The sequence below is a fragment of the Electrona antarctica genome (assembly GCF_951216825.1).
Source record: "Electrona antarctica genome assembly, chromosome: 8".
Taxonomy (NCBI): domain Eukaryota; kingdom Metazoa; phylum Chordata; class Actinopteri; order Myctophiformes; family Myctophidae; genus Electrona; species Electrona antarctica.
In genome coordinates, this window is record NC_136789.1 from 30,603,140 (window position 1) to 30,618,339 (window position 15,200).

General features: G+C 44.6%; 1 protein-coding gene across 2 annotated transcripts in view; it reads right to left on the reverse strand.

Annotated features, from left to right (window-relative positions):
* The window catches only part of dpp3 (dipeptidyl-peptidase 3), a 42,860-nt gene that overhangs the window by 9,270 nt on the left and 18,390 nt on the right, over window positions 1–15,200 (reverse strand). For both annotated transcript variants that reach the window (XM_079507731.1, XM_079507732.1), the window contains exons 10-17: window positions 10,978–11,036; window positions 7,728–7,922; window positions 7,461–7,573; window positions 7,193–7,285; window positions 4,573–4,635; window positions 4,118–4,242; window positions 2,183–2,303; window positions 875–1,054 (exon numbers count right to left, since the gene is read on the reverse strand). In XM_079507731.1, coding sequence (XP_079363857.1) covers window positions 875–1,054; window positions 2,183–2,303; window positions 4,118–4,242; window positions 4,573–4,635; window positions 7,193–7,285; window positions 7,461–7,573; window positions 7,728–7,922; window positions 10,978–11,036 — 949 coding nt within the window. The remainder of the gene's footprint in view (window positions 1–874; window positions 1,055–2,182; window positions 2,304–4,117; window positions 4,243–4,572; window positions 4,636–7,192; window positions 7,286–7,460; window positions 7,574–7,727; window positions 7,923–10,977; window positions 11,037–15,200) is intronic.

Consider the following 15,200-nt stretch of genomic DNA (forward strand, 5'->3'; position numbering starts at 1 on the left):
GAATCTCTTTTCCAAAAATAGCCGACGTACAAGCTCACAACATAGAGCAAGATCTGCAATCTTCGCCACATGTTCACCTCAGAATATCACTGCAAGGATCCTGTGGTTAATAGGATTGAACACATCCATTCATGTAGACAAACTCTAAAATAAATCATGAAAGATGCAAAAAAATATCTAAAGCTAGAAAAGTGTTAACTGGGAGGGACGTGCCCTCAAAAGCCTGTCATGTATTGAGGGAGTTCCAGGGGGTCCCCAGCTAAATGATAGTTAGGAACCAAATGGACCCTTAATGGGTCTGTAACTCTGAGAGTGTACAAATGGAACCAAATGGACCCTTAATGGGTCTGTAACTCTGAGTGTACAAATGGAACCAAATGGACCCTTATGGGTCTGTAACTCTGAGAGTGTACAAATGGAACCAAATGGACCCTTATGGGTCTGTAACTCTGAGTGTACAAATGGAACCAAACGGACCCTTAATGGGTCTGTAACTCTGAGAGTGTACAAATGGAACCATACGGACCCCGATGGGTCCATTTGGTTCCATTTGTACACGCTCAGAGTTACAGACCCATAAGGGTCCATTTGGTTAAAATAACATTGATTTTACAATATAAATTGGGGTCTCAGAGATAGAAATGTCATAAAAATGGGGGCCTGTAAACTAATGCATGTCTGTGGGGGTATTTGGAATAAAACGGGTTGAGAATCACTGCTAGAGCCGTAAAAATCTTCTCTTATGGGGGGGCCCTGGCATTTCATTTCAAATGGGGGTCCGTGGGCTAATTAGTGTCAATTTGGGGGGTCCTTGACATGAAAACGTTTGGGAACCAGTGTATTCCAGAGTGATATTGTCCTTAATAAGACGCACCTGCAGTTTGCAGAGGAACCTGCGGATGGCGTCCTTGCCCACGGTGTGGATCTTGCTGCGGTCCAGGGTGATCCTAGCGTCCGTCCGGCCGTCCTGCCCCGTCACCTCCTCCAGCTTCACCAGGCCCTCGCCGGCCTCCAGCAGCACCCGCAGGATCACAAAGCGGGCCTGCATGTGGGCCTGAGAACCAGAACCACACACACAGACAGACAGACAACATAAACGGAGGTCTTTCTGTTATAAAGCCCTATAATCTTCCTCCATCTCTTAGATCCATTTCCTCCTTCAGTTGCTTTAGGACTTCCCTTCATTTACATCTTGATTCACCTTGTTTATGCTTTTAAAGTACCAGTTGTAACACATTCACTGATGTATTTGCACTTTCATTCCTCTGTTGCTTAACAGCTGATGGTTGGTGGGGTGGGTGGGAGAGGCTGAGCAAGCTGTCTGTGTATTTATGTATGTATTTGTATATTGTCTGTATGCATGTATGCATGCATGCATGTATGCATGCATGTATGTATGCATGCATGTATGTATGCATGTATGCATGTATGCATGTATGCATGTATGCATGTATGCATGTATGCATGTATGTATGCATGTATGTATGCATGTATGTATGCATGTATGTATGTATGTATGTATCTTGTTTGTATGTTACGGGACCCCCTCTAAAATGAGATGCTGCATCTCAAGGGGCTATCCCTTCAATACAATCTGAATCTAATGCATATTCCATGAGTCGTATAAACACAGCATGACAGACTTATGCACTCACGCTATTACGAAGCAAAACAAAATCACCAGAGTGTAAGCTGGGACCGTCCCAATGCAATAAATACACTGAGTTTAGGCCGTGTGTCACGGCTGTTTGGAAAGCACTTTGTAACGCTGTCACGCTCTCAACAGCTGGATATTAATGAAGGCGATTATTCGTGGTTATGACATGTTGTGAAATGGCCCAAGTGAGGAGCGGCCGCGAGAGAGCGATTAAGTGAAGTGGGATAGAATACGACTACTGCGTTTAAAAAGAGCAGCGATACAGTCGTAGAGAAACCCAAGCTGCATACCATCCCAAATCAGGATAGTGAGAGCGTGCGTGAGAGACACGGAACAGGACTGGGAGAGCGGGAGAAAACGTCGGAGAGACCGACAGATCGTTTTTCTTTCATGACAAAATGTTAATGTCGTTTTCAGTGCAAATGTCACCGTTGTTTATTCGATTTTGGAGATAGACGGAGACATAGAGAGACAGACAGCGAGAGAGAGACACAGAGAGAGAGAGAGAGAGACAGACAGGATTACCTGTCTCCAGCTCTGGCTGTCTGTTGTGTAGAACTCCAGGCCCAGTAGTCCAGCTCTGACCATGTTCAGCCAGTTGACATACACCACATCCTCTGCATCCTGGCCCTCGTACCCGAAAATTCTGGAGAACACACACACAGTCACTCACAAGTCCAGGGTTCGATTTGTAAAGGAAAATGATCATTTGCTCAACAGCTTCAACCCTATATTCTTCTTTGTGCAAAGATAGACAATCTACAAGCTCACAAAGCATCGCTTAACGATGCGTTAGCTTTTAAGCTGTAATTGTGGGGAGGGGTGCATTTTAAAATGTTTGAACATATGCCCAAAATAGGGGCGTTAATTTCATTGACAAAAACACACATTAATAAAATTGAAAGATATTAAATTTGATAAATAAATAAATACATATCAAACATATTGAGACATTCTACATTATCGCAAAAGAAAATGCATGTATCAGAATTTAATTTAGCCTGACCAGAAGCAGTGATAAAACACATCCCCAATGCCATAAAAACGAATGACCAGAAGGTGGGAAGTCAACGACCCAGCCCCCCCCCCCCCCCCCCCCCCGCCCCATAAAAGTGGAACCCTACACACGTCATTCATCATTAGGCCTGGCGCCACGCTAGAACCCAGATGGACACTGGAGACAATAACACCTACATACTGACTACATACATAACGCTGGACAGGAGAATACACAGAAATCCTTCACAGAGATGAGGGAGGGGGGTGAAGATGGAGAGAGAGAGATATATATAAGATGGGGTAAAACAGGAATACAGTAACAGAGGAAAGAAGAATGAGAGCAAACAATTGAGACTGGAGCAAAATAACATGAACCCATTTAGACCAAAAATATCTGGATTTGGCCGCTGACCCCCCATCTGAAAATATGTTGTTCCAGGGACTCCCCCCCCCCCCCCCCAGAGGCAATGATTTGAGTTAAAAACATTCGCTCTGAAAGAATATATATTCCAAATTTGTGCCACATTTTCATGATTTTTTCAAAATAGCAGACCTACAAGCTCGCTAGAGTTCTTATAATTGTCAGGGGGGCCCGCCCGCCGCTCCCCCACCAAAAGTTTGAGGTTAGCTCAGGGGGGCTAACTTGTACTTACAAATTCTTCAAGGGGGCCCAAGACCAGCAGCCTCCACATACATGACGTCAATGACGTTCATGACGACCTTTGCTCCCCTTCTCTCTCTCTCCCTCTTTCTATCTTTCTATCTTCACTTGATATTTATCAATAAAGGCAGAAAAGCCTGCGGACGTACCCGAGCACCTCCTTGTTCAGACACAGGTACAGGCCCACACACTCTGCACGGCATTCTTACCCGAGCACCTCCTTGTTCAGACACAGGTACAGGCCCACACACTCTGCACGGCATTCTTACCCGAGCACCTCCTTGTTCAGACACAGGTACAGGCCCACACACTCTGCATATAGCCGAGCACCTCCTTGTTCAGACACACGTACAGGCCCACACTCTGCACGGCATTCTTACCCGAGCACCTCCTTGTTCAGACACAGGTACAGGCCCACACACTCTGCACGGCATTCTTACCCGAGCACCTCCTTGTTCAGACACAGGTACAGGCCCACACACTCTGCACGGCATTCTTACCCGAGCACCTCCTTGTTCAGACACAGGTACAGGCCCACACACTCTGCACGGCATTCTTACCCGAGCACCTCCTTGTTCAGACACAGGTACAGGCCCACACACTCTGCACGGCATTCTTACCCGAGCACCTCCTTGTTCAGACACAGGTACAGGCCCACACACTCTGCACGGCACTCTTACCCGAGCACCTCCTTGTTCAGACACAGGTACAGGCCCACACACTCTGCACGGCATTCTTACCCGAGCACCTCCTTGTTCAGACACAGGTACAGGCCCACACACTCTGCACGGCATTCTTACCCGAGCACCTCCTTGTTCAGACACAGGTACAGGCCCACACACTCTGCACGGCATTCTTCGTAGGTGGAGGCGATGGTGGAGAATTTGCTGTCCCACGTCTCGCTGCCTTTGTACCAGGTGGACACCTGCAGTACAAAGATAAGACATATTTATGAGCCTTCTGGACCCACATCATGGGAACAGCATGACTCAAATGTGGATGTCGGACTTCTATGATATTCATTATCATAGATAATGTAGGACGCCTGATCAGAGGCCCATTAAGCCATTTTGGGCGGGAACCCCTGTTGGTGTTTTAAGCATTGTTAAACTTTAGCTATTGAAAAATAGAAGATCTACAACCTCATAGCGCGGCACCGAGTGCCGTGCTATGAGCTTGTAGGTCTGCTATTTTTAACTAAAATCTTTGCTACTAGAGAGGTCCCACACACACACACACACACACACACACTGACCAGTTTTCCAGTCTCTGGGTTGGTAACCTTCGTCTCATCAAAGTTGAACTTGCCCTTGTCGTCCTAAACAGAAGAGACGGAGAGGACGAACCTGTTAGCGTACACTCTCGTGAGAGCTTACCATGTTCATCACAACATCAACTCAAAAGAGAAAAGCTTGTTTTTTTTATCTATTTCACTGATGTGTCGAACATTGTACACAAACTTGTTGGTTCATCCTTTCACAGATTTCAGTTATTCCAATAATACTGAGAGTTCTTATTGGTTTAAAGTGCTTATTGTTGCATTCACATACAACACAATTCATTACAGGCAAGAAAATAAGAATATAGGTAAAATGGTAGTAATAAGAGGAATAATTAAACAAAACAGCCACAGAGAGACAGATAAGTCATACAATATACCTGTATACAGGTAAGCTGTGTGAATACATCACCATCACTTGATAAGGCAATAAAGTGAAAATTCTAAAGCACAGGAAAATAGCAGGAAACGGGTGCAAACAGGTGCATCTGTTCAATGAAATGCAACTCTTAGTGGCGTGATTTCTTTCTACGTCCGTGATTAGACATGGTAACGCCCGCCTGCTTCTGATTGGCCTACCGACACTGCCCGTCTTGCCTGTCCTCCGAGATGCAAGGGTTCTCCGTGGTGGGAAATAATACAAGTACAAGAGAATGGCAACACGCGACAGTAACTTGTAACTTTAATTTTTGTAGAAGAGGCAAACCAATATTGTTTGTGCCGTTTGCTTTGATTGAATAATTGATTGAACAACTGATTTGATTTGGCTGTCTAATAGTACTAATACTAAAAAGATAAAGATCAAGGGAAAAGAGACCTTTTTACAGTACAATAATGTTTCAAGTTTACACATAAAATAAACAGGCCAGCGGCATAAACAATATTAGTTTGCCTCTTCTACAAAAAATAAAAGTTACTGTCACGAGTGCCAAGCTGTCATTCTCTTGTATTATATCGTACTTGTATTATTTATTTAGTAACCTCGTAGCCTCGGTCCCATCCCATGCTTACTTATCTGCGAAAAGAAAACCTCGCGGCAGACTATCCAGCATGTAACCTCGCCTCACCCAGGCTTTCCACCACCTCAGAGGCAGGCGGGCGTTACCATGTCTAATCACGGACGTAGAAAGAAATCACGCACTCTTAGTGAGGTGTATTGTGAGACCGTGACTGACCTTCACAAACAGTTTACCACTGCCATGACCCAGTGACTGACCTTCACAAACAGTTTACCACTGCCATGACCCAGTGGCTGACCTTCACAAACAGTTTACCACTGCCATGACCCAGTGGCTGACCTTCACAAACAGTTTACCACTGCCATGACCCAGTGACTGACCTTCACAAACAGTTTACCACTGCCATGACCCAGTGACTGACCTTCACAAACAGTTTACCACTGCCATGACCCAGGGACTGACCTTCACAAACAGTTTACCACTGCCATGACCCAGTGACTGACCTTCACAAACAGTTTCCCACTGCCATGACCCAGGGACTGACCTTCACAAACAGTTTCCCACTGCCATGACCCAGTGACTGACCTTCAAACAGTTTCCCACTGCCATGACCCAGTGACTGACCTTCACAAACAGTTTACCACTGCCATGACCCAGGGACTGACCTTCACAAACAGTTTCCCACTGCCATGACCCAGTGACTGACCTTCACAAACAGTTTCCCACTGCCATGACCCAGTGACTGACCTTCAAACAGTTTCCCACTGCCATGACCCAGTGACTGACCTTCACAAACAGTTTCCCACTGCCATGACCCAGTGACTGACCTTCACAAACAGTTTCCCACTGCCATGACCCAGTGACTGACCTTCAAACAGTTTCCCACTGCCATGACCCAGTGACTGACCTTCACAAACAGTTTCCCACTGCCATGACCCAGTGACTGACCTTCACAAACAGTTTCCCACTGCCATGACCCAGTGACTGACCTTCAAACAGTTTCCCACTGCCATGACCCAGTGGCTGACCTTCACAAACAGTTTCCCACTGCCATGACCCAGTGACTGACCTTCACAAACAGTTTCCCACTGCCATGACCCAGTGACTGACCTTCAAACAGTTTCCCACTGCCATGACCCAGGGACTGACCTTCACAAACAGTTTCCCACTGCCATGACCCAGTGACTGACCTTCAAACAGTTTCCCACTGCCATGACCCAGGGACTGACCTTCACAAACAGTTTCCCACTGCCATGACCCAGTGACTGACCTTCAAACAGTTTCCCACTGCCATGACCCAGGGACTGACCTTCACAAACAGTTTCCCACTGCCATGACCCAGGGACTGACCTTCACAAACAGTTTCCCACTGCCATGACCCAGTGACTGACCTTCACAAACAGTTTCCCACTGCCATGACCCAGGGACTGACCTTCACAAACAGTTTCCCACTGCCATGACCCAGGGACTGACCTTCACAAACAGTTTCCCACTGCCATGACCCAGGGACTGACCTTCACAAACAGTTTCCCACTGCCATGACCCAGGGACTGACCTTCACAAACAGTTTACCACTGCCATGACCCAGTGACTGACCTTCACAAACAGTTTCCCACTGCCATGACCCAGTGACTGACCTTCACAAACAGTTTCCCACTGCCATGACCCAGCAGCTCATGGAGACCGACCTGCACCTCAAAGGATGGGCCTTTCCACTGGATATACACGTCCTGAGAGAGAGAGAGAGAGAGAGAGAGAGAGAGACACACACACACAGGAGTCATTTGAGTTGGTGTGCGACTGGCGGTAACCATTTCTATGAGACATAATGTGGGGACTGAAAGCAGTGTGTGTGTGTGTGTGTGTGTGTGTGTGTGTGTGTGTGTGTGTGCGTGCACAACAGACCTTGTCGTCCTCCTCCAAGAAAGTCAGTTTGTCCTTCTGTGTGGCGTAGGCCACAGCCAGCACGTTGCCAAGAGACACATTCTTAAAGCCCTCCGACTGTCTGATGTCATCGTCTACACACACACACGCGCACACACACACACACACACACACACACACACACACACACACACACGGTTATCTCAGACACAGCAGAGGACAAAGGCTACGAAAAAACAGAAGATTGAGCACCCAGACGGTGGTGGTGGTGCGATGAATAATACGTACAGTTGGGGATGTTGATGCCAGCAGGAATCCCGCTGCCCGCGAAGGTGAGCACGTCCAGCGAGGTGAAGTCCGGCTTGAGGAAGGTGTCCTTCTCGTAGTCTCGGGGCCAGGGCAGCTGGGGGAGCAGCACCTCGGCGGAGCTGACCAGCTTGGCGAAGCGCTCGCTCATGGCCTTGTTCACCACCGCCACGAAGCCTGCATGGCGGCACCACGGTGGGGATATTGGATTTAGTGGTTCTGCTGTTGTAATAGTTCTGAGTGTTTGCAGTGCACTGAGCTGTTTTCAGCATGATGTGACTCGTCCCTCGGGTTGACTCATTTTCCGTGGCGACTGGCGATGCGCCACAATGTGCCATTAACACGGCATCTCATAGAAACACGACAGCAGGCCTGTCTGATCAGCACGGCCAATGCTCCCATTTGGTAAAAATAATAACATATCTTATGACAGCTTATGATAAAACCGCTGTTCGGCAGGAGATCGGTTTCCTCACGGTTGGTTGGGAGCCCAATGCAGACCACATTTATGGAAAAACATGAACTGAACGTTATATTATCCCATTTTGACCTGGGAACGATTCTATAAATGTCTTCTAAATCCTGACAGTTTTCTGAAAAAGCTATGTTTCTATGTCAGTCGTTCTTCGATTTTTCAAAAATAGCAGACCTACAAGCTCCACCGAGTGGCGCGCTACGAGCTTGTAGATCTGATATTTTTCAATAGCTAAAGCATAACATAATGCTAACACCAAAAGGGGTTCCCGCCCAAAATGGGTTATATTATTTTACTACTTTAGCCCCGTTTCAAACATCGTCAGCTATAAAGACATGCAAAACATGATGGACGCCAGGTTGAAAGTGATACAAAGGAACAAAAGTACCAACATACGAAGCAGCCCAATGGAAGCACGCCAATAGGCTTTCTTGGTCTTAACCCATTTAGACCCGAGTCCGATTTAAAAAAAAAAGTCTTCTAAATCCTAAAAGTTTTCTGAAAAACCTATGTTTCTATGTCAGTGGTTCTCAACCTTTTTAATGTAAAATGACCCCCAGAAGGATATATATTTGGCCGCAGACCCCCATCTCAAAATAATATAAATATATAATAATAAATAAATGTTGTTCCAGGGGCCCCCCAGAAGCAAAGATTTGAGTTAAAATCGTTAGCTGTGAAAGATTATATTCAAAGATTTGCGAAAGTTTTCACGGTTTTTCAAAAATAGCAGATCTACAAGCTCGTAGCGCAGCGATCTGCTATTTTTCAATAGCTAAAGTATAAAAAGGGGTTCCCGTCCAGAATGGGTTAAATCCTCTTAGCAGACCTGGTACTGAACGGTACATTCCTGTGCTTTTTTCTGCCAACTGTTAATAAAGTATTCAATCAAGCAACCAAACAAAAATCGGGACACATTGGCTGCATAATTGCCAATATTACTGATGTCGACCAAATAATTCAAATAATGGCTGATATATTATGGGCCAGATCGATGTATCCGTCTAGCTCTACAAAAACCTTAATATTATAAAGGAGGTACTATGATCTAAAACGGTGGTTCTCAACCAGTGGTCCTTGAGGAGATTCCCCAGCTAAACGATGGGAGTTGGTAACCAAATGGACCCTTATAGATCTTTAACTCTGGAGTGAAAAATGAATTTGGTTTCCTGTTACGCTCTCAAGGGTTCAATAATTATTGTCTGCATTACTTAATTTACAAGAAGTCTACAGAACTAGAGAATGTATTTTGATCAACGTTTGCATGTTCTCTCCCCTAAAAAGTACCAACATTCTGGACAAAATCTTATCCAAGGATGACAACATTTTAAAAGTATTTTGGTCCAAGAGGCTAAATCTCATCAAATGGTCGTCCGTGGCTCAAAGGACGAATAAATAATGGACCATGATATGAAAAAGAGTTTAAAACAAGGCACACTATTAACCCATTTTGGGCGGGAACCCCTTTTGGTGTTAGCATTATGTTATGCTTTAGCTATTGAAAAATAGCAGATCTACAAGCTCATAGCGCGCCACCGAGTGGCGCGCTACGAGCTTGTAGGTCTGCTATTTTTGAAAAATCGAAGAACGACTGACATAGAAACATAGCTTTTTCAGAAAACTGTCAGGATGTAGAAGACATTTTTAGAATCTGATCTCAGGTCAAAATGGGTTACTAGTGAAATGATGTAGGATGCATGCATCCACATAAAAACACTAGCTGATACATAACAGTTCAGGAACACAATGGCCAGTGCCCTCTGTCTGTACTTTCACCATTCACAGTTCACCAACATGTGTTTCAACTTTCTACTCGACTTCAAAAGAACTCATTCAAAGAGAACAACTCCTACCCAATCCATCTAATCTGGGGTGGACTCCGATAAAGCCTCACCAGATCTCCGCCCACTCATCTGGTGACATTTAAATTCAACGGACAGGACGAACCCGAGCGGAAAACTATTCGAAAAGACCCGCATTTCAGAGCGAATGCAAAGACTTTAACGAGGACTTTATTATGGCGTTTCTTTCTACAATATTCTAGCGGCTAGAATCTAGCCTAATATACAGTATGTTTAAATGTAGATGTCGCCAGAAGAGAGCTCTGATCCTCTGGCTGTGTGAGAGCAGATTTAACATTTTCAATCCTACATGACATCCATACTTAGTAAAAGTATGCAGAAGGAAATTCAATCTATTTTTTAATGTTTGTCTTGTCTAGACAAACATTAACCCATTTTGACCTGAGATCAGATTCTAAAAATGTCTTCTACATCCTGACAGTTTTCTGAAAAAGCTATGTTTCTATGTCAGTCGTTCTTCGCAGACCTACAAGCTCGTAGCGCGCCACTCGGTGGCGCGCTACGAGCTTGTAGATCTGCTATTTTTCAATAGCTAAAGCATAACATAATGCTAACACCAAAAGGGGTTCCCGCCCAAAATGGGTTAAAAACGCCATTGACAATGAACAGAGTTTAATGTTTGATTTGTCTGTCACTGAGCAAATCGGCATATGATGTCATGTTATCGCGATGATCTAAGATGATAAGGGTAGGTAAAGCGCCCCTCACTTCACACGAGTGTGATTTTATTTTGCATGCAAACATCTATCACCAAATATATTTGCAGATAAAATGTAATTAGCAGTTTATTATTGATGGAATTTGCCTGCATCATAAAAGGTCCTAACTGGTGTTTAGAGTGGAAAAAAGACTTAATATTATCGTTCCCAAAGATTGTGTGTGAGAGAGAAGTTACCTTCAAACTCTCCTCTGGAGCCAAACGGGTCCCTGTAGCTCTCTATGAAACCTATGTAGCTGAGAAGAACAGAGGGAGGAGGAGAGAAGAGAACACATTAGAAGATAGAAGATCGCAAAAAGAGAGAGAAGTCTTTCTTTATCATCAATAGATCAGAACGTTTGATCCACATAGTAGGACATGTTGTCGACAGTAAGCAGCAGTGTGTGGATAATTATACATTATGTTTCCAAGACCATCCACATTTAGAACTCTCGTGTGGGGGTTAAAACATGGCTACTGAAACACTGACAGAACATAAGTCATGGCTATATGACTTATGTTCTGTCAGTTACAGTGTGTAAAGTGTTACACACCCCCATCTTCTTTTACTTTGGGCTTTTCCCTTGAGGGGTTGGTCGCCACAGCCAATCATCTGCCTCCATCTCACCCCGTCCTCTGTCTCCTCAGCCAATCATCTGCCTTCATCTCACCCCATCCTCTGTCTCCTCAGCCAATCATCTGCCTCCATCTCACCCTGTCCTCTGCCTCCTCTTCTCTCACACCAACTAACTTCATGTCCTCTTTCACTACATCCATAACTCTTCTTTGGTCTTCCTCTATAGTTGGGTAAAATTAGCGTAAGTTGTGGCAAATCTGAAAAGTAAATGCTTACCACTAGCTTTCTTCACAGATGTGTTCATTGCGAACGCAGTGAGCATTTACTATGAGACCCAGCAGATCACGTCTGTGTGTGTGTGTGTCTGTGTGTGTGTCTGTGTGTGTGTCACGCTGTAACACCACCCGCCCACCACCAGAGGGCGCAGCTGTATCACACACAAAAACACACACACACACACACATGCACGCACACACACACACACGCACGCACGCACGCACGCACGCACGCACGCACGCACAAAAAACTTAACTTAAACAAAAACTTAACTTAAAAAAAAACTTAACTTAAAAAAAAAACGTAAAAGGAAAAACGCACACACACACACAAAACTTAACTTAAAAAAAAACTTAACTTAAAAAAAAAACTTAAAAAGGAAAAACGCACACACACAAAAAACTTAACTTAAAAAAAACTTAACTTAAAAAAAAAACTTAAACGAAAAACTTTAAAAGGAAAGAAAAACTTAAAAAAAACTTAACTTAAAAAAAAAACTTAACTTAAAAAAAAAACTTAAAAAGGAAAAACTTTAAAAGGAAAGAAAAACTTAAAAAAACTTAACTTAAAAAAAAACTTAAAAAGGAAAAACTTTAAAAGGAAAGAAAAACTTAAAAAAAACTTAACTTAAAAAAACTTAAAAAGTAAAAACTTTAAAAGGAAAGAAAAACTTTAAAAAAACTTAACTTAAGAAAAAAACCTAAACACAAAAAAAGAGAACTTAAAAAAAACCTTACAAAATTACGTAATTTATTCTAATTGTTGTTTTTGCAATTTACGAGCTGCGTTCGCTTCCCGCGTTCGCGCGTCTTACTTGTAAAGGTGTCTATCAAAATGTGTTCCAAGCCAACTCCCTTGGGAAACTTTGTGGGAGCCAATCAAAGTTGGGGTACCCAGAAGGCCTAGGCTAACAGCAGGACATTTTAAAATTAGCTAATATGAGCTTGTGGTGTGTGTAAATAGGGGTTTTATGGGGTGCTGAATCCGTTCCAGCCATTACCTTTCAGTAAAAATGACTCCCTGGCCATAAATTGGCTGCTTTTGTATGTCCCAGACATGAGTAATAACTAATATGCCATGTTATGCACATGGATGTTTAAGTTGTTTTCTTTTCCGTTTGTGTGTTGGGTGTGTGTGTGTGTGTATAACCCTATTTACACACCTCACAAGCTCATATTAGTCCTGCTGTTAGCCTAGGCCAGGGTTCCCCAATAGGCGGCCCGTGGGCCATTTGCGGCCCACGGAGCGCCCCCTTGTGGCCCCTGGAAGAATTTCCAATACAAAAAATGTTTTTGTTTTGTTTGGGGGGGGGGGGGGTGTCCCAGATATAAATGGCATTAAATGGGGGTCAGTAGCCTATGCATGTCAAACTGGGCACACCCTCAAGGACCACTGGTGGTCCCCGGACCACTGGTTGAGAACAATTTTTAATTGATTAATGAAAAAATAAAAAACCTAATTTTTCGCGCGTGCGGACTCGGCCCCCAGCCTGGTTCCCTAGTCAAAATATGGCCCTTGAGGAAAATTAATTGGGGAACCCTGGCCTAGGCCCTCTGGGTACCCCAACTTTGATTGGCTCCCACAAAGTTTCCCAAGGGAGTTGGCTTGGAACAAAGTTTTCTGTGATAGTAGACACCTTTATGAACACATCTGTGAAGAAAGCTAGTGGTAAGCATTTTCTTCCCAGATTTGCCACAACTTAACACTTAGACCGCTATCATTTATTGAAAAATTAGGATCTAATTCACGCCAGCATTTTTTTAATTTGAGCTCTTATTTTGAAAAGCCGCCATTTCCGGTCCACAACCGGTAGTCCTACGTTAGGAGTTTTCACACAGCTGAGTGGGCCTTGTTTACAATGTGAATCCAGGCCGGAGCTCCGGAGAGCTCTAGATTGTCAGCTCTGTGCCGTCAAAGAAACGCTGTTTTGACCAAAAATGCCATCTGGGACAAGGAATAGGAGTTACAGGCGATTGAAAGAAATGGATAGAATGGATGCTTATGGCGATCTAAGATTTGTGCTAACAACACAGCTAGCTAACCGGCTAACGTGAGTAGCATTTTGGCTCGAGCAATCGAACGCGCTATAAAAGCTCAATTGCCGAAGGCCGTCGGCAATGGCGTTAAGCGCCAGTATCAAAATTAAGCTTCAATTGACTTTAATCGTCGGCAATGGCGCGGAGGGTGTTAAGCTAATTTTACCTAACTAATAGGCCTCCTGCCTGGCACTTCCAACCTCAACATCCTTCTACCGATATACACTCACTATCCCTCCCATAGATAGATCACTCACTATCCCTCCCATAGATAGATCACTCACTATCCCTCCCATAGATAGATCACTCACTATCCCTCCCATAGATATACACTCACTATCCCTCCCATAGATATACACTCACTATCCCTCCCATAGATATACACTCACTATCCCTCCCATAGATATACACTCACTATCCCTCCCATAGATAGATCACTCACTATCCCTCCCATAGACAGATCACTCACTATCCCTCCCATAGATAGATCACTCACTATCCCTCCCATAGACAGATCACTCACTATCCCTCCCATAGACAGATCACTCACTATCCCTCCCATAGATAGATCACTCACTATCCCTCCCATAGACAGATCACTCACTATCCCTCCCATAGACAGATCACTCACTATCCCTCCCATAGACAGATCACTCACTATCCCTCCCATAGATAGATCACTCACTATCCCTCCCATAGATAGATCACTCACTATCCCTCCCATAGACAGATCACTCACTATCCCTCCCATAGATAGATCACTCACTATCCCTCCCATAGACAGATCACTCACTATCCCTCCCATAGACAGATCACTCACTATCCCTCCCATAGATAGATGCCTCACTATCCCTCCCATAGACAGATCACTCACTATCCCTCCCATAGATAGATCACTCACTATCCCTCCCATAGATAGATGCCTCATTGGCCGCTGCAGTTCGTTGGAGCCATGCGTGTTGACGGGAGGGCGGAAGAATTTACACTGGTACGCCGGAAGAGTGGACGGCACACTACGTCACGCTGCCACTCAAGTGACTACTGGCCAATCACAGCGCATCTTTTCCGGGGGGTCATCCCTATGTTCCCCAGGTTCTATGTTCCCCACTTACCTTAGGGTTTAAGGTTAGCGTTAGGTTTCTGGTTTAAGGACTTCTGTGTTTTGTACTATACAATTGTATGTATAAGTACAGAACAAAGAATGTTTGTTTGTCGTTGTTCTCTCGGTCGATGGTGGATAAAGCCGACCGCGAGTATCACAGCGCCTGCTACAGGCCGTTGAAAACGCTTGTCTGGGACAGAAACTGCCCCTCAATGTCGTTTCTGAGAGCAGGGCTTACAATGCAAGTGGATACACGTGCATCTTCAAAATGGCCACGGCCAGTGTGTCCCAGTCTGTGTTGATGCGTTAGCAACATTAGCTACGAAGCCTACGATACGATCCGATTAAAACTTGGATTAAAGAATGTAAACCCTGGTTCACGAGAGTCTCGTGTTTGACGGGCTAGGGTACTAGGGCTAGGTTGGAACTG